General features: G+C 51.7%; 7 protein-coding genes across 7 annotated transcripts; 5 read left to right on the plus strand and 2 right to left on the minus strand.

Moving 5' to 3' along the window:
• Positions 1-918: 918 nt before the first annotated feature.
• Positions 919-1,575, plus strand: BBA_05759 (uncharacterized protein; the record flags this gene model as incomplete). Its single annotated transcript, XM_008600856.1, has 1 exon — positions 919-1,575. The coding sequence occupies one exon, from the start codon at positions 919-921 to the stop codon at positions 1,573-1,575; it is 657 nt and encodes a 218-aa protein (XP_008599078.1).
• A 2,042-nt stretch (positions 1,576-3,617) lies between these two features.
• On the plus strand, positions 3,618-4,675 carry BBA_05760 (uncharacterized protein; the record flags this gene model as incomplete). Its single annotated transcript, XM_008600857.1, has 4 exons — positions 3,618-3,832; positions 3,896-4,467; positions 4,527-4,587; positions 4,654-4,675. The coding sequence occupies 4 exons, from the start codon at positions 3,618-3,620 to the stop codon at positions 4,673-4,675; spliced, it is 870 nt and encodes a 289-aa protein (XP_008599079.1).
• A 968-nt stretch (positions 4,676-5,643) lies between these two features.
• Positions 5,644-7,630, minus strand: BBA_05761 (phosphate permease; the record flags this gene model as incomplete). The annotated part of the gene is made up of 4 exons (XM_008600858.1): positions 5,644-6,569; positions 6,632-6,864; positions 7,009-7,067; positions 7,127-7,630. The coding sequence occupies 4 exons, from the start codon at positions 7,628-7,630 to the stop codon at positions 5,644-5,646; spliced, it is 1,722 nt and encodes a 573-aa protein (XP_008599080.1).
• A 1,750-nt stretch (positions 7,631-9,380) lies between these two features.
• On the plus strand, positions 9,381-10,160 carry BBA_05762 (Acyl-CoA N-acyltransferase; the record flags this gene model as incomplete). The annotated part of the gene is made up of 1 exon (XM_008600859.1): positions 9,381-10,160. One exon carries the CDS (start codon positions 9,381-9,383, stop codon positions 10,158-10,160), a length of 780 nt encoding a protein of 259 aa, XP_008599081.1.
• Positions 10,161-10,807: 647 nt separating this feature from the next.
• Positions 10,808-13,167, minus strand: BBA_05763 (C6 transcription factor; the record flags this gene model as incomplete). Its single annotated transcript, XM_008600860.1, has 4 exons — positions 10,808-12,025; positions 12,085-12,542; positions 12,587-12,618; positions 12,698-13,167. The coding sequence occupies 4 exons, from the start codon at positions 13,165-13,167 to the stop codon at positions 10,808-10,810; spliced, it is 2,178 nt and encodes a 725-aa protein (XP_008599082.1).
• Positions 13,168-13,637: 470 nt separating this feature from the next.
• BBA_05764 (Major facilitator superfamily, general substrate transporter) lies at positions 13,638-15,300 on the plus strand (the record flags this gene model as incomplete). Its single annotated transcript, XM_008600861.1, has 2 exons — positions 13,638-13,781; positions 13,831-15,300. 2 exons carry the CDS (start codon positions 13,638-13,640, stop codon positions 15,298-15,300), a joined length of 1,614 nt encoding a protein of 537 aa, XP_008599083.1.
• Positions 15,301-15,939: 639 nt separating this feature from the next.
• Positions 15,940-18,771, plus strand: BBA_05765 (HET domain protein; the record flags this gene model as incomplete). The annotated part of the gene is made up of 3 exons (XM_008600862.1): positions 15,940-17,326; positions 17,445-17,581; positions 17,632-18,771. The coding sequence occupies 3 exons, from the start codon at positions 15,940-15,942 to the stop codon at positions 18,769-18,771; spliced, it is 2,664 nt and encodes an 887-aa protein (XP_008599084.1).
• Positions 18,772-18,999: the final 228 nt, after the last annotated feature.

Genomic DNA, 18,999 nt, shown 5'->3' on the forward strand with positions numbered 1-18,999 from the left:
TCTCTCTTTATCAACGATTCTTTCGTCATCGGACCGGCCGCTGACTTTGGTTATCTTCCAGGACCGCACCCTGGCCTGCTGCGTGCCATGTTAACCAGCCTCACATGAGGGATAGAAGGAAGGGCTCATGATGGGGGGGGGGGGATTGAATCGAAATTGATTTATGAACAGCTATTGTTGCATGTTTAACTTTTTTTTTCTTGGTTTTTGGATACCTGAAGTTACAACGTTTCTACTGCATTTTGAAATGACTGATGAATTACAACACAATTACTATAATCGAGGCACTTGATACCCCGTGGTCACCTAATTTGGCACGTTCGAAGCACTGCAGCAACACGTATATTAAGCGATAATTGCATCGACCTAGTTTCTTAGTGTCGCATTTCCTCCTGGCTTGAAGCCTGTCTTAATATGGAAGGTCATTGACTTTTGAGACGATGGATCCACGAGGATCGACAGCATCTGCAAGGATGGCGAAACTCGGCGACACCTCTACACGTCGAGTCATTACTAAAAACATGGGCTGATCGATGATCATCTAGCAAAGCAGTATGAAAACTCCCAAGGTTTACGTCAAGTTCGATGTACGCCGTGAAACGCGGACTAGGCGGGGTGGCGAGCGATGCTGTCCTTTTCGTGATGGTTGGTTGCTTGCACCCCGCTGAATATGACTTGCCGAAACGGCTAGACTTTGTAAAACGTTACTGTTATTTCGGGCATGGTCCGGATCATTAAACAGCTTGCCAAAAGCTTCTTCTCCGCTCCTTCCCCTCGCAACAACGTGGTTTGTCTTGTAGTTTCCTCAAAACTTGTTGGTGTGCGGGACTGGATTTACCATCTGTTCATTTGAATATCTTCTACTGCGACAAACCACTCCTTGCGACTTCCAACGGCCTCGGCATCCATCTATACCCAATGCCCACTTCGAAAGCACACAGTCTTGTCCGCCTGTCTATTGGTGTCCTCGCCGTCATCACCCTTCTCGTCTACCTCTACCCTTCATCCTCCTCCACCATTACCAGCAGACTCCCCAACATGACGGGCAGCAATCACGTCGACCCCATCCCTCGGCTCAGCGTCACGCTGGCGCAGGTCCCCGACGCTTCGCCGCCCGCGCTGCGCGCCACCATCACCAACCACAACCCGTTTCCCGTGTCCTTTCTCGACTACGACTCGGCCATGGACTCGCTCGCCGTGCCGCTCGGGCTGGTCGAGCTGACGCCGAGCGGCGCACTCGCCGACGCCGAGCCTGTCGCGCTGGACAATCTCGTCCAGCTGCGGAGGCTGTGGCCGCCCAAGGTCGCGTTTGTGCAAGAGGTGCCCGGCGGCGGCGGCACTGTCGTATCGGACGACATTGTCCTGAAACCGGCCAACGTGCCGTATGGGAAGCTGGGGGATACGTTTTATGTGCGGATCAAGGGCCCGTGGCGTGCAGTCATGACCGTGCCCAAGAGCGAGATTACAAAGGAGTTCTTGGAACATATCCCCGACAGACCGAAGACGTACCAGGGCTCGTACGAGTCGGATCGGCTTGAGATTACTGTGGATGCGGCTTCACTGGAATTGAAGTAAAGGAGGGAGATTTGAGATGATTGATACTGAGTTCATGACTACGACAGAGTACAAGATTGCGTAACATAACTTTATCAGAAAGAACGATTACGACGAATCTCGGGTTGCATCACATCTTCCCTGACAAACATGTTCATATTCAAAATCCCTTATTTTTGCTAGATATAGTTGCAATTCATCATTGCCTCAGCATTCTCGCAGTGTTTTTGTGAGCACATTGCGCCTGCACGCCTGAGTGGGGAGGTTTGGGATAGAAGAGAGAGCGTGTTTCCCCGTTTCGAGGCGTCCGAGGACTGAAGAGGATTTTTTTTTCCAATCAGTGCAATCCAAGTTATGTAAATGATATTTCGCAATTGTTTCAATCATTGCAAATCCTCGATTGTCCATTTGTGCTGCATTTTATCGCACTTTCTGCCAGCCTGCAATATGCCGCTATCATCAAGCCCCGTCCACCATTTTACGCCGATGAACAAGGCCCAACAAATAGTTTCTAACACTTTAACGAACTTACTTGCAGAAGTTTTGGAATTATCTTTGTACGATACGGTCGCCGTTTTTGGCACTTTTGTCGTCGGCCCGATTCGGAACATAATCGGGGCCTGCACGTGAGCCGTTCGTCCGAAGGTGCCAGCCATGAACAAAATTACCCGTCCTCTCGTCTCAGTGAAGCACAAGGTTCGGCCCGAACAGACATTGAGAATGCGAGCCATCATGCAGTCTGAGCGTGACAAAGAAATCGACCGTCACCCGCCGCCATCGCCTACATCAATTACAGCCTGTTTGCGCTGTCGCGAACAAAAGGCACGTGCATTTCCCGATCGGGCGTCTGGACGTGGCATTGCTAATGCTGAGAGTACATGATTCGTAGCTGAAATGTGACCGTGTGCGTCCTGTGTGCGCTCGATGCCGTCGGCTCAGTGCCAACTGTGCCTGGCCTGCCCCTCCAGACCGTCGAGGTCCCCGCGGCAAGCGCAAGCAGAGGCCGTTGCGCGTGGGGGCGAGAGGCCGTCGCGATAGTACTGGGCCTGGTCAGCATCCCAACGCAGGGCCTGCATCGCCGGAGACGCCAGTTTCTGGCGAGCACATGTTGAATGAACGTCCTGCCCCGAAAACCTCTGCTTCTGGACTTCAGGGTCCCCGGCCTCACTCTGTGGAAGATGTCGCCCCAAGCGATGATGCGGTGGGCTACACACCCCCTAGCCTCGTGACGGATTATCCTGTGTTATCTGGCGTAAGTACTGGCTCAAAGACCTGATAGGCAGTCCTCTTCGTGTACACGGTTTCTAATTGGTTGCTCAATAGTCTTACCAATGCCAGCTACGTAAATCGACGTCGCTTGCGCGTGAATCTACGCTTGAGTCAGATCAGCCACACCCTTTGCCGCCTACCTCACTCGGTCTTGCTCTGCTTGAAATATATTTCGCGCGTATTTACAACGCATCTGTCATGTTTCACAAGCCTCTTCTCTTCCAGCAGTACATCGAGGGCAAAGTCCACGTAGCTCTGCTGCGAGCCATGTTTGCAATGGCCACCCTGTATGTTACGTTTTGCCTTTGCAGGAGTCGAGGGCTGTGCTGACAGAAAGCTTCCAGGTTTCTTCATCCCAGGAACAAGGAAAACACATCTACAACGACTTCGAATGAAGAACTCAGGATTTTGAGCGTGTATCAACCCTCCGGGCTTGCGTGGGCCAAAGCTGCCTTGAATGAATCCATGCAACTAGTCACGCAATCCCCATCATTGATGGCGGTTCAGGCCTTGCAATGCGTACAATTATACTGGTTCGGTGTCGGTAAGCCTCAGTCAGGAGATATGTGCCTTGGTAAGTTATTTGGTCCAGCCTTGGCGACAAGTTCTTGTGGGGATCAACCGCCTTTTCCGGGCTTTACATTAACAAGGGCTTAGCTCTTGCCTATCGGTCATGTCAAGTACTTGGATATGACAAGAGACTTCCCAACGAAGATGATAGTTCCAGTGGGATGCTTGAACTCGAATTTGGTCGGCGGTGTTTCTGGGCTTGCTGGATTTCCACGTGCATTGTAATGGAGCCGGAGCCCTACGTCGACTCGGCGTGGAAGGAAGCGGCCATGCTCCCACTCCCAGGCTCTATTTCCTCTGGGCCGCAAGGCTACAGAGTAACTTACAATCAGCTCATGGATAAGTATTGGCACGCAATTTCCGTACAGCCTCAGTCCTCAATGATCGGAACCCGACGACTCACCGCTCCCGGTTCCTTTATCAAGATCATTGGAGTTTGGTGAGAAAGCTCTACTCGACGTGATAGAATTGTAACATATTTCTAACATTCTTTCATTTTCAGGGCAAAGGTCCAGCTTCTCTGCAAAGACCGTCCATTGTCCATTACCAGCGGGGAGCTGACATCTGTACATCACTTTTCACATTTGGCCACTATACTCTTTCAGGACGCTACGTCTACGCGAGACACTTACCCTCAAGATTATGATACAATCGAAGCGCAGAACCTTTGCCTCTTTCACGATGCCGTTTACCATCAATGCCAGATCGTCCTGCACTCTCTGATTGTGCCACTATTCTCCGGAATCCCTGCTGATCGCAACATCGATAACCATCGTCAGGAACAGATCAGAGCAGCGGAAACAGTCATGAACCATGCAGACTTGCTTGCACGGCTACTGGCTCCTTATCTTCATGGCGAAGAAGATGTTTCGCGTCTGCCTCCTCTTATCGGCTATGGTGCCTTTGTGGTGGGAATGGTGTTCCTCTCCACAGAGGCTGCTCGGCGCAACCAGGTAACGACGGAAGTGCCCGTCGATACCGATAAAAATGGCGATAGGCTGCTTGTTATCAGAGACATAGTGCGGGCGTTGGACATATTGAGAGCATCCTGGAGAGCCCTGCAGCAACCGGCAAGTACTCAATTTGACCTCGAACTGAGGGTTATGTACGTTGTATTAACTGGTGTGGTAAAGTGGGAAGTCCTCAGCTCAGCGTTGCAGCCCTACAGCTCGAAATTGTCCGGCCCACGACACGGTATGCCGCCCGCGAAAGCGCAACTCCAGAGCGTCATTAATAGTGTGGAAGCTAACGCCTCATCAGAACAAGCACCGTCGGGAAGTAAGGACCAGGACTTGCCAAAGACGACGGAGAGGCCGGCTCAGTCAGCGAACGCTGGCAATGTGCCTTTGCAAAACCCAGATACGAGTGGCAACATGAGAAATCATATTGTAGATGCTCGCAATTCAGCAATGAGCCTGAATAGTGATGGCTTTGCACTCAGCGGAAGTATCGGAAATGTAGCAAATGCCCCGTACACAGGCCAGCCTGATTTATTTGCAGACTCCGATTGGTATGGTCTGTCTCTAGCGGAAGCAGGAGTCGAGCAATTGGTAGGATGTGAGCCATCCAGCTTGTTTCTCCAAGGATGGAACACCTTTAGTTAGCACCACTGCCCCTAGCTGAGGCTTTCATAGCTTATATAGCTTGGAATTTTGATTGCGTTTTACTCGATTGTCGAATTCCTGAAGGAGAAGCCGACGCCAGTGCTTCTAACAATGATGTCGGGGCGCAACTACATGAAGGCCACGAACAATCTACCTTGTTATATTGCAACTTGTAGCACTCTTATTGACGAGTTTCCTTGTCATCTACACTGGACCAAAACACCCGCGACATTTTCAAGTGTGCCGCTCAGAACGGTAAACTTCGCGCAGTCTTTTTTTCCCATTCGCACAATGATGGCTTTGATTTATATCTGACACTTGCACATCTGCAGAATTCTGCCCGCTTCAAGGCTGTCAAGGACAAATTCGCGCTGAAAACTTTCTTCCGTAGCGTTGTTGGCCAAATTTTTGGCATGTACTTCTAATTTCGTGCGATACAAAGAGGCATTCCATGTCCCTTGGCAGCCGTAGCCGACACCAAATCAATTGAACGATATGAGAAATGAATGAAACCTTTCTACAGACTAAGGTATTATGCAGGTATCCGACTTAACTAGCCGTGATAAAAAAATGAATGAACAAAAACTCCCTCAGCATAGTCACCCGTCTTGATACATGGCTTAGATGGTTCAGTCCTGATGAGATTCTAAGAGACGGGCTTAGACTCGGCAGCAGCCTCAACGTCGTGGGTGTGAGCGGCGTAGTCATCTTCGCCGGACAGCTCCTCGAGAGTCTTGCGGGCTGTCTCAGGGATGAGGAGAGTGGTACCGCAGCCGAGGAGCATGAAAAGTGCAAAGATCTCAAGGACGTGGTCGAGCCAAGGAGAGGTGTTGGTCTTGGTAGCACCACGGGTACGCAGACTGGCAATGGCACCCTGGCCAATGATGGAGCCAATCTTGCCAGAGGCAGCAGAGATACCGTGCGATGTGGAACGGTAGCGGGTAGGAAAGACCTCGCCGGGCACAATAAAGGTAGTGGTATTGGGGCCAAAGTTGAAAAAGAACTGGGCAATGACGTAGATGGCGAGCAGACCATTGGGGGGGATGTGGTGGTAGGCGAAGCCCATGATGATGAAGAGAATGGTCAAGATGATGAAGCCAGCCATTTGAATGGGCTTGCGACCAAGGGTATCAATGGTGGCAACAGAGACCCAGTAACCGGGAACAGCACCAGCAAGAACAATAATGACATTGCCGACAGCAGTGTTGTATAGAAGCTGGTAGACGTTTTTGACATGGCCAGAGGCGGTGGAGTAGCCAATGGCTTCGAGAATGGTACCGTTGTTTAGGGAGAGACCGTAAAAGGCAACATCAAGACAGAACCAGGAGCCTGCCGTCCCTACAAGGAGGAGAAAGTTTTTGAGCTTGCCATAGTGGCGGCAGAAGTCGCGGAAGCTGGCCTTGGGGACCTCGAGACTCTTTTCAGCCTGCTTGTGGACCTCGGCGCGGGCAATCTCGTCGGGCTCGCCCTCATGCTTGCCCTTGATATAAGCCTTGACGTCATCATCGGCCTGCTCGACATCACGAGCAACGTCAAAGGTGTATCGGGGGGTCTCGGGAATGGTCAGACGGTCTGTGGTGAATGATTAGCAAATGTTTGATTGGACGAGGAGTCGACCTTTTGCTCCTCCTTACAGTAGAGAGCAATGCAGGCGGGAACAACACCGCAGCCAATAAGCGTCCTCCACATCTTGTCGACGGCGACCTGGCAGGATCCAGTGCAGTGAGCGACATCCTTGGCGCCTTCAAGAGAGTGCTTGAAGCCGAGGGTGACGAAGAGCATGACGAGAGCGGCGCCGAGCTGACCAAAGCCTTGCATAGCAAAAACGGCACCCATCATGGCACCACGCCACTTGGTAGTAGCAAACCTGTATCAGTTAGCGTAGGAACAGATGAAAAACTATGTAGGCTTTGCAAAGGCATGATGGTGTCGAGTTGTCGCGATACCTTGAAGAGTCGCGAGTATCATCCGCGAAAAATCGCAAAAGACATTAGAGAGACGGGAAACTTACTCTGAAGTAATAATGGAGCTTAGAGGGTAGTCACCACCAATGCCGATGCCCATAATGACCTGTCGACGCGAGTTAGTGTCCAGAAGTTCCTGTGGCGGTGGGGGGTGGGACGACTTACACGCCAGAAGATGATGAGACCAACAATGTTGACGGCAGGACCACCGGCCGTGAGAGACTGAGCAAGAGAGGCAAAGATGATGACCATGAGCTCCAGACCGTACATGCGCTTACGGCCGACAATGTCGGCCAGCATACCAAACCCGAGCTGGCCGACGACGGTACCGGCAGAGGTGGCCAGCTTGATGGCATTGTCGGAAGAAGCAGGCATCTTGCCGGTTCCGGGATAGTAGACAATGCCCAGCATAATGGTCAGCATGGATGCAGTAAAAATGTCGTACGAGTCGGTGAAGAAGCCGACACCGGCCACGACGCAGGCGCGGACATGGTACCAGCCGAAAGGAGCCTTGTCAATCTCGGCGAGGGCCAAGCGCCTCCTCTCGTTCAGGTCACTGACGTGAGCATAGTCGTTGTTGAAGTTGTGGTAGGCAGAGTTTCCACCAGAAGTCTTGCCAAAGTTGGCGACAGTGGTGGTGTTTCTCGTGCTGTCCTCTCCCGAGCTCATGGTTGGACGGATGAGTGTGAAGAAGAGCAAAGGAAAAAAAAAAATGGATTGGCCAAGTTGCCAAGCGAGATTGCCAAGGTACTAGTCGTGTAGAAGGAAAAAAAGAAGGACGCGAGGGGAACCTTTTTTATATTGTGCGTGGGGAGAGAGATGAGCTGAAGCAGGTAGTCGTGTGAGAAGAAGCAATGGCAGGGACATGGGTGCAGCATGCTCTTCAACGGAGCTGCGTGAATGGCTCGGACTGGGCTAGAGAAGATGGCGCTGCATGACCCATGTAGCTATTGGATCGCCTACAGACTTTTTTTTCTCGTCTTCTCTTTTACGGCCGCCGTCATGTTCCCGAGAGTGAGAGGCAGAAGGGGGAGGGGGGGGGGGTGGGCGAACCGGGCGGAGAGTGGGGTTGTAGGCCTAGCGTCTCAACTGTGGCGGAAACGGGGCGTTTATGGATGGGGTATAGACGGGTGCTATGTAGTAACAGAGAATCGGCAAACCAAAAGATGAATAGAAAATAGTAGATTATTGGCCAAAGGTTGCGTGGAAATGTCACTGAGAGCCTCGACACAAATCATGTAAGTGGTGTTTTTGCGATGATGATGATGGCTGACGCCAAGCCGATTCGGGTAATCGCTAGCTTAGCTAGCCAAATAGAGAGTGAGATTGAGCCAGTGAGAGATCGGGAGGGCAACACGTTGCGACGCCACATTGTTGCCGTCTTTGCCGTTGCATTGGTCGGTCGCGAAAGAGGGTTGCTTCTTGACACAAGTCGAATTGGCCAAGAGATGCGTTTGCGGCTGTGAATGGGGCCGGAGATAACGAGGCTGCCTGCTAATTAAATGATGATGAATATTCGTATAGTTATTCTGCGGGCAGGTCTTGTGGTTGTCGCCGGTCCATTCCCGCGGCCGAGTTGGTTTCTTGGAGCAGCAGTGACTTGCTGGTAGTATTAGCTCGGAACACCCTTATTATTTGCGTTATTGGAAATCCTTTTTTTCCTTTTCCATGCTACCTCGCTGCGTTGCGCTAGTATGCGCGCCTCATGATTGTCGCCCATTGGGGGTCATCCGGGAGACCGGGACACCCATTCCATTTTAGGCCACCGAGTCTCTCAATATGTAGCTGTCCCTAGATTGACTCTCGGTCGACGTCCTGGGCAACTTATCCAAATGTAATACGTGTACCGAGTACTTTGTCTCTTGTGCTCCGTTGCGTCTTCCATACTGTATACATGCCATGTCTGTTCGCATCGACTCCCCCAAACCCTTTCCTGCCTTGAATCACTCTTTCTCGTCTTGGATGCCCGGCCCTACTCTCGCTCCCTCCGTTCTCCGCTTTGTTTCTCTTGAGAACCTAGTTTCCATCGCTTAAAAGGTCTGCACATGGGGTCCCAGGGTCCTTGTTTTACTAGTAATAGTTCAATATTTGTACACTCCACCCTCACCACGTGGGTGCTTATCCATCGCGGATTGCAGGCTTTTGAATGATTTAGCTGCGTCTCTGTCCCATTATCTAGACTCGGGCGTACTGCCAGTTATAGGATCCTGTTTGTAACTGCCCGAGCTGTTTTCTGCGAGCTCGAGTGTCGCACAACCGACTGGAACCATTGTCTCGGAGCACAAGATCAGCAACCCATCTATGCCCTCTGTTGTCATCATTTTTGCCTGCCTTTACCTTTCAACCTGCAGCGTCAGTCTTGCCTAAACCATTCCGTCAATCTTGTACCATTTTTTCCAATCGACGCGCGCGCGCAAGCATGTCGACAACGCAGACTCAGATGGCGCCCTCTGAGCTTACTGCCGCTGCCAACGAGCCAGAGATTCCTCTGCTCACCTACACAATCGCGCAGACGGCCGAGGAAAAGCGCAATGCTTTGCGCCTCGTCGCCGACACCATTGCGCAACAACGTCAGGTCGCGTCCACCACCGTCATCTTCCATCCGGCCACCCTGGGGCCCTTTGTTGCCGTGCTCGCCGGACTTGTTTACCGCCGCAGCGGCAGCGACTGGGTCGGCGCCGTCATCCTAGCCTCTGGCGTCATTGTCGCCTACCTGGCGGCCATCCAGTACTACACCTACGACTATCTGTCACGCGCCGAGCGCTTCAACTGGAAAAGCTTCATCACACCACCCTCGTCGGCCAGCGAGCCCGCGCAGCAGCAAGACACAGTCATGTACGCTCGCTACGGCGACCACGTCATTGCCACGCTGGTGCTGCGCCTGGTCGAGGCAAAAATACAAACACCGTCCAAGATGGCGTCGCAACAGCGCGGGACCGGCTCGAGCGCGCAGGTTCGTGCTTGGGCCACGCGCTTGCGCTACAGGGACACGGGCGTGGGCGGCGACATGCTGCGCGAAGCAGTCGCCTTTGCACGCTCGTCGCTGGGCCCGGCGGCTGCCATTGCGTTCAGCGACTCTCATGCCCATGCCGTCGATGCCACAAGGCACTTTACAGCGCCCTTTGCGCGACGCGAAAAGCGTGCACGACAAGCCCTCGCGCAGGCAATCAAGGATGTCGACGCAGCCGCTGAGCGATGATTGGGGCCGTGGAACATAGTGTAACATCAGAGTTTAAATGCAGCATACTAGAGTTTACAGTGAGGACTGCGAATCTTGCTCGTGTAAAGAAGAGTCGACTAACTGAGCTGACAATTGTTTTCCACGTGCGTCAAGCCAGCTAACCACCCAACTATCGCCCAGAAAAACTGTCGCCGAACAAGCACAACCTGCTATTCCGCACCAAGACTATTATAGTTCATGAACAACCATCTTTTACTCGGGTGCCCAATAGAGCCATTGCGAGTGATGCTCGACTAGCGCCCGCCTCTTGGGATCTTGGCATGCCAGCCGCGCACCCCGCGATGATTGTCTGGCGTCCTTGGCAACTTGGCTGCCGCCTTGGCCCGTCTTGGCTGCAGATCAGAGAACCCTTGATGCCGATCGCGCGAAATTACAGCATTCATTCATTCACCGTGCCGTGCAAAGGGGGTTAGCAAAACAGGGACACAAGAGAAAAAGTTTTTTATTTTTTTATTTTTTTTCATTTCTATAATTTGTAGCAACATCTTTTTCGTCTCATTATATTTCCTGCCCATGTGCTCGTCTGTATCAGATGCCTGCTAAATTGACGTTGAAATCTCTGTATAAACCTTGTGCTGTCCAACTAGTTACAGAGTATCGTATAATCAGTACCCTTCTGCATGGTAGAAACCGCTGTGTTCAGAGACCAATTGCTCCCAATTCACCCACTCGTCCAAATTCAGTTCAAACGACCCGAGGTCCGAGAACTCGCCGAATCCCCCAACCTCGGGCGCCTCAACAGCCTTTGCATCATCATGAGCTGCCTCCATCGACGTATTCGCGGTCACAGTCACGGTTTCCGTTTCCTCGACGTTCACTTCTGCTCCCTCCACCGCGGCGTCTCTCTTTTCTCTCATTGCCCTGACATAAGCTGGCTCCTCTGGATCCGGCATCCCTTGTGCCTGTTTCGCCGCGACATGGCCGTCCCAGACCTCCAACGTCCACTTGCTGAGGGCCTTGTATACTGCCTTTGCCGAGGACTGTCCGAATGCATCGGGGTACTGCGAGAATACACGACCAATGAGCTCCCATATCCTGTCCACGTCGGTGCCCGGCTTTTTGCGGCGCGCCTCTATCAGCACAAAGAGAATCTTGTCCCATAGGTACGTCGAGTTGAGGCGCCACTCAAACTTGCGGAGGCTCGGGTTCTCGCCCACCATGGACGCGTACTCGAGCAGCTTTGAGGCATTATGGAATGCCACGTTGCGCTCCGCCTCTGTGACTTGCCCGCCAGAGTCTGCAAATCGTCGTGGGTTGTGCGCAAAGAGACGTGTGTTGCAGACTGCGGCACGTATCATGGCTGTTACCAGCATGTCGAGCGGTCGCGACGGATCACAGTAGCGAACATATTTTGTCTCAAACTTGTCTTCAATCTCATCAATGAGAGCATCCTTGTCAGCGGAAGCTACATTGGAGCTGGTGCCAATGTCGCCCCATGAAGCGACGAATGTCGAGGTGCCTGATAGTCGTTGCAGCGATTGAGCGAGGTCGCAGCGAACAATGCACATGGTGATGGATGTAATAGCATGACGATCCTTTGGTACTTTTGTCATTGAGGGTTCAAGATCTTCATCCTCAACGTTCCAAGGCAATCCTGCGTCGCCCAAGTGAATATCCAGCGAAGGCTTGGCGCCGAGCAAGTCGGCAGTGCGAAATTCCAGGTGTGCAATGTGCCACCACAGACGTCTTCGCATTTCTGTCTCAAAAAGAGACAGGCCAAGAGATGTTCCATTGCGATGCAAGCCCATCTTTTGGGCTAGTCGGAGGGCAATTCCGCAGAGGATATATTGTGACTCGTACCGTATCGTGCCGCGCAGTCCCAGCTGACGCAATGTGAGAATGACAAAAGCGGGCTCAAAGATGACAGCTCGTGAACACTCACCATGAAAAGACAAAAAGCCCTCAAAGTCATCGGACTAGATGTACTGAGCAATCCAGCTCGCTTTAGCGTATGCCGTGCAATGGCTCTATACTTGGCGAGTACTGCTTTTTTGCCTTGCTTGAACAGTCTCTCACAATCTTGTTCTTCCATGACGCTCATGGTCCCAAAATAAAAGCAGAATACCGCTGCCTCGATAGGTTTTGATACCTCTTCCTTGCGCTCTGCCGCCTGCCGTACCAAGGCCCAGAACGTAGGCATGTGCATAATCTTCATGAGCGGGTCGATTCGGTCAACGTAAATGTCCCTGAGTGCGTACAGGCACTGCGTTGTAGGATGCCAGTCGCCAAGCTGGCCCATGAAGCTGCTACTTGGAGAGCCCGAGCCTAGGAAAAGATCGGCTTCGTGCTCTTCATCGTCATCACCGGCAGGCACAAACTCATCAGGATGGCGAAACTGAGCTAGTTAGAGTGAGGGCAACAAAGACGGGTGCAACAAAGAAAACTTGCATCGTCGTTAATGTCCGTCCAAAGAGTGCTACTGCATGGAGCATTAGCAGGAAAAAAAAAAAAAAACAAAAAAAAACCAAGTCGTCACGTTGGACATGTCAACGTACGTTTCATAATATCGCGAATTGCCCTCCTTGCTAATCAATCTCGGGCCAGACCTTGGCGTCTTGACCAGCCCGTAGCGGAAACCCATCGGCGAAGCAGCCTCATCTCTTGGAGTAGGCAGCGAAGAACTGGTCGGCGACTTGGTCGTCTCATTGCTCTCGGACAAGGCGTCTTCGCATGTAGCAGGCGCCGTACTCGTGTGCTCAGCGACGTCGACGCCTCGCGTCTTGAGCATGTCCTCGTAGCGCCGCAGCTTGGCGTGCATCGTCTCACGCGACGGCTGCGACGGCTGCGACCTCTTGCGTTTTCCTCGCATCGGCGCGACATACTCGCAGTCAATTTTGGCGCGCTTGCAGTTGCTGCATGGCTGGGCATGGTCGCACCGGACCTTGCGCTGGCGGCAAACGAGGCACGAGAAGGTCTTGGCGCTGTCGTTGGCGCTCACCGCAGGCGATGGAACTTGCGTCTCCATATAGCCGCGCAAAACCAATGGAATCGATTTCAAGGATGTAAAGGGGTTTCAGCGCTGTCAAGGAAAATTATCATCGCTGTTCGGGGCTGGTGCGGGCTACTACGAGTCGGCCTGGGCTGGAGATGTAGGCTCGGGGTTCGGGGGCTAAAATCTTACCTTTTGAGCCCCGAGGTCAACTCACTTGAACCCCGAGCTGCCACAGATCGGAAAACGCCACTGCCAGCCAATTTTATTATAAGCGGCAACATTTTCAGACAAATATTACTTGAAATCTAGTAATAAATGCCAGACTCTGTTCTGTCGCTCCTGTTGCTCTCATCACTCTGAATGCTCTTGCTACTGCATTGCTCTGCTTCTCTTATTGGTCCCATCACTCAAATCACTTGTTACCTTGTTTCCTATTACAGTAATTTTTTTTTTTTTTTTTTTTTGCCCCTTTATCTCAGCTTCTGATAAAGCTCGCCGCAAGAATGCCAACCGAGGTGTTACAAGATGAAGAAAAATTACAACCAAATGATGCCAAATCAGTCATTCAGCTGGAGGAATACCCACCAGCAGCTAAGCGCATCCTCATAATGATTGCCTTGTATCTATCTATATTTCTAATTACACTTGTCAGTATCAGTACCAAAGTCCTTTTTACCAATTACTTACCAAATCCAGGACCAAAACATTATTGCGACTGCGATCCCCCGCATTACCGACGAGTTCCATTCCATCAACGACATTGGCTGGTATGGAAGCGCCTACCTCCTGACCACCTGCAGCTTCCAGCTCCTCATGGGCAAGGTCTACAAACATTACCCTGCAAAGCCGCTTTTTCTCGCAGGTGTATTGTTCTTTGAAGTCGGTTCTGCCGTTTGTGGCGCCGCCCCGAGCTCCGCTGCCTTTATCATTGGCCGCGCCGTCGCTGGCCTCGGGGCTTCAGGGCTGTTTTCCGGCCTCATGGTCATCATGTTCCATACCATTCCGCTTCAGCAGCGGCCGCTATGGCAGGGCGCTGCAGGAGCCTTATTCGTTGTCGCCTCGGTTGTTGGACCAGTCGTCGGCGGAGCCTTCACCGATAATATCACTTGGCGATGGTGTTTCTACCTCAACCCCCCGATTGGAGCTGTTTCTCTCCTTGTCACCATTTTTCTTGTGCATCTGCCGAACCAGAAGCTAGAGCCCGCCGCCGACACTCTTCTCGGCAAGATCCAACAACTTGATCCAATCGGCAATCTCGCCTTCTTCCCCGGAATCATCTGTCTCATCCTCGCCTTGCAGTGGGGTGGCACGCGCTTCCCTTGGGACAGTGCCAGAATAGTTGTGCTGCTTGTCGTTTGTGTTGTCCTCGTCGCGCTTTTCATTGCTTTGCAAGCCTGGAAGAAAGAAAAGGCAACGGTGCCCCCTCGCATCATCAAACAGCGCAGCATCGCCGCCGCCGTATTCTTCTGCTTCTTCAATGGGGCCGGTATGATGGTACTCATGTACTACCTTCCCATATGGTTTCAGGCCATCAAAGGCGCGTCGGCTGTGCATTCGGGCCTCATGCTACTACCCACTGTCCTGTCGGTCGCCGTAGCGTCCATAATCTCCGGCATCATCATATCCCGCGTGGGTTACTACGCGCCCTTCTACATTGCCAGCTCCGTTCTAACTCCTATTGGAGCTGGTCTCATGTGTACCTTGACTCCATCCACTGGAGAAGGCATGTGGATCGGCACGCAGATTATCTTTGGCTTTGGTCTCGGACTCGGCGCCCAACAGCATCTAAACGTCGTGCAGACGGTTCTAGAGCGCTCTGATATTGCCATGGGGTCGGCCGTCGTCATGTTTGTGAGATTTCTTGGCCCTGCAGTTTTTCTTCCTATCGCGCAAAATGTGTTCCTCAGTGACCTCGTGTCAAATATGAGTACACTTCCTGGAATTGATACCGACAAGATCATCAAAGGTGGCGCCACTGAGTTGCAATCTTTGGTTTCTGGTCATGAGCTTGATATTCTTCTTGCCTACTACAATGCCGCTATTATAAAGGTCTTTTACATTGTGGTCGGTACATGTGCCGTCACAATTATCGCAAGTGTCTGTGTGGAGTGGCGTAGCCTAAAGGCCAAAGCGCAGACTAAAGCTGGGAAGCCAATGCCTAAGTGATGACGGACTATTGTATTTATATTTGTATCTTACATTGACAGTATATACCTCCACTTGCTATTACATTGATTCAGGGCGCGCATATCGAGCCGCTCTCCCGACAGGGAAAGTCGGATTGTCGCCGCGCTATGTTACAACTACTGACTTCTGTCTGCTTCCGCCACTTTCCAAGGTTCTGTATATGAATTTGATTTGAATCCAGCCTATCGACTTCCACCATTGTTGTCAGCTTTGTCCAAGACCTGTAGAATCTTGCTCATTTCAAAGTGAGGTAATGCAGATATTCTCGACACTTGAACTTTTGCTAGACATCTACATCTCCATCAATACTTGAACCTTCCATCGCGTTCATCATTTCAGTATGTAATAGGCCTGTCCCTGGTGCCACCACGCTTGCAATGCAGGTGTGAGCAAACTAGCTATCATGCATGAATAAGACGATCAGGCGCACACATTATCAACAGCCTCAGTGGGTCGCTTGAGGCACACATGGCGAAAGGCTCGCGTTTTCCCCTCATTCGTATAGTGGCATTGCGGCAAAGTGTGGTACAGACCTCTGACTATAAAACGCAGTCATGTCGCGTCTCCGAATCGTCGACTGAGCATACTCTTCATCCGGACTCGGTAGGCGCGACCAACATGGACTTCTTGCCATTGCCGCAGGACCCAACTTTCCCGACACCAGAGACTCCGTATCTTTCATCAGAAGATTGGGATTTCGGCCCCTTTTGCACGTTCCTAGACAGGAAATGGCAAGCGTTGGGCCTAGCTGAGGCGCCTCTGCTACCCACGAACCACGCGCTAATGACGCTACCTTTGCAGCGCGTTTTTGACACAATACCCGCTGCAAGACTGCAGTCGTTTGTACAGACATGGCTGTACTTTGGTCTGGTGGCTGAGTTTCTGGGCCTGAATGAGCTTGAAGATGGACAGCGTCTTGTTGACCTTGACCAGGCTCGGCATGAAATGTCTGTGCTGTATCGTGAATGCTCAAAAGACAGTGACCACGGAAAGCTTTTGACCAGTGTTTTTATTCTCGAGAATGCCGACATCTTTGCCGAGAGGAGAGGATTAGCAGGAGAGCTTGCGCCGCGCTTCCACTACTTGCATCAATGTCTTTTTCGAACCATGCTTATAGTCAACAATAGTTCCAACCAGCTCGAGTACTCTGTCCGCTACTCCATCGCTGGGCTGGGTGAGCTGTTCATGACGAGTCAATATGCAGCGAGTTTTCTAGCGACACCGCGCATCACGCTCCCAAGCGCTGCGTTCAACTGGTTCAGGGACTATCTAAAGTCGGGTAATGACGTGGAGAAGCAAATGCTGAGCTTTGGCTGGTGTCCGAGCGGAATTGAGAAGTTGCGCAATCTTTTTCAAGGTGTCGCATCTCTTCACTTCGTCACGAGGCTGCGGCCGCGTACGAGACCGAGCGATCATACCAATTGCACCAACTATGCGTGTCGGGCCTTTCAGATTGACATCTCACAGTACAAACCCCGCCACGTTGTTGATGGCTGTCAATGCGACGACGTGCATGTGGGCGAGGCCGAAGTGACTCGGATACTCAAAAACTCTGATTCTTACCCAATGCTGAAGATTGAGCCTGGCGCGACTGAGGCAGAGCCCGCGCGCATCACGCTTGAGACGTATGAAGCGGACATGAACTATGTCGCATTATCCCACGTCTGGGCAGATGGCCTGGGAAATCCACACAGCAACACACTACCCAACTGCCAGATTGTCAGGACTGCCAACTATGTCGCGAACCTCAATCAAGCTTACAACAACAGTAACAACCCACGGTCCGAATACCGCGTCTGGGTCGACACAATTTGCTGTCCTGTTGAGCTCGAGGGAAAGGCCGTGGCCCTTGAGCGAATTGCAGATGTCTACAGAAACGCAGCACATGTTCTCCTTCTCGATTCATCGCTGACATGCCTTAATACCGAGACGTGCAGTCTCGCAGAAAGGTTACTAAGGACCTTTAGCTGTTCTGCCTGGATGCGGCGTCTCTGGACCCTCCAAGGTATTTTACTGACTTTTTCTTCACTTTCTCGTCTGCAACCGTGCTCTGCTCCTCTTACATCTTCTTCCCATCTCGATCCACCATGTTGTGATTATGACAATCTGATGGGAATAAATAGAAGCTGTACTCCCCAAGAACCTCTGCGTTCAGTTTCAAGACAAGGCAGTCTCGGTTTCAGCCCTGATGCAGGACTTGTACCTGCAAGGTATGAAGGACATGCGATTCCTCCGAATCTGGCATGACCTCCTGAACGAAGTATGTAAAGCTTTTGCATCCCCAAAAAAATGACAATCTAACCCGCGCAGGTCAATGTTATTCGAAACTTTGAAGATACCAGCCGCAGCTTAGAGCATGTCTACTATAAGCCGCAGCTAATCACGCTGCAAAGATCGATTCATTTCCGAACAGTATCGGTTCCATCTGATGAGCCTCTATGTATAGCTGTTCTGATGGGCTTGCAGATTGATGGGTTGACATTCATGAAGGACGGCGAACAACGCATGGCTGCCGTCTGGGCTGCATTAGCCGAGACTCTTGGTGGACTCTCTACGTCGCTGGTATTTCATCTTGAAGAGACCTTGTCCATGAAGGGCTGGCGATGGGCGCCAAAGAGCCTTCTCGGAAGCTTGGGAGAGGATTCCACCCTGGGAATGGATGAGCGATCGCTTCGCTTCGGCGTTCCATTGCCCGTTACTACCCTATCATTGGGCATGCCAACGCCAAAGGGGCTTCGCATGAGGGCTCATGGCGGCTTTATGACGGTTACTCCATTACGTGAAAACTTTGACTTGCACCCGTGGAAAGGGGTCACGAAAAGAGTGATTGAAAATCATGTGCTCATCCATCGCGAATTGACTGGAGAATGGTATCGCATTGCAGACTGGCATCGCAGTCGAAAGCTGGGATCATGGTCTGATGAAGAAGAAAAGGCGTACAGTGAAAAGCACCCGTCCCCGTTGTTTGACTGCATCCGATCCAATACCGCTGCCCTCATCTTCCAGGACTTTGAAACACAGGCCGAGGCCATGGTTGCCATTCTGGGCAAGGTGCACGAGTGTCTGGATGACGACGAGGAGCAAAAAGCGATGCTTTTCGAGCGCGAGCGCACCGTCATGTGCTGGCGCTTGGGGACAAAGGAAGTAGCTCTGCTGAACAAGGTGATTGCCATTTCCAACAGGCTTGCGGACGACCAAGTCACTGCAAGTTTGGTAGCGTGTGGCAATGAGGCCAGTCCGCAGCGAGACGAGTGCCTGGCAAAAGTCAAAAAGTGGTTGGAGACGACGGTGGACCGGGAATGGAAAGAAGATGCTGAATTTGCGCAACTTGTGGAGGATACCATGGGACAAGACATGGAAGGGTCGGTTTGGCCGCTCATCTTGGTCGACTATTCCAATCTCGTTTCCATGAAGGATTCTGCAGAGGACCAGCTCTGGTTTGTTGACTAGGATTCTCAGATGTCCACCGACAATAAATTTCTTTTCAAAAGGAAGCCTGATGTGAGCTAGAATGAAATCATGCCCAACTAGGCAGGATATTACCAAAACAACATATCAAGGAAGCATTCACGCTCTCTGCTATCGAGCGCGTGGAATGATCGCGTCAAGAGATACTCAGCAGCAGCAAAGTCGTGTTTTTGAAACAGCCAATAGCAGTTGTAATGCGGACTCTTTCCT

The sequence above is a fragment of the Beauveria bassiana genome (genome assembly GCF_000280675.1).
Source record: "Beauveria bassiana ARSEF 2860 unplaced genomic scaffold BBA_S00015, whole genome shotgun sequence".
Classification (NCBI taxonomy): Eukaryota; Fungi; Ascomycota; class Sordariomycetes; order Hypocreales; family Cordycipitaceae; genus Beauveria; species Beauveria bassiana.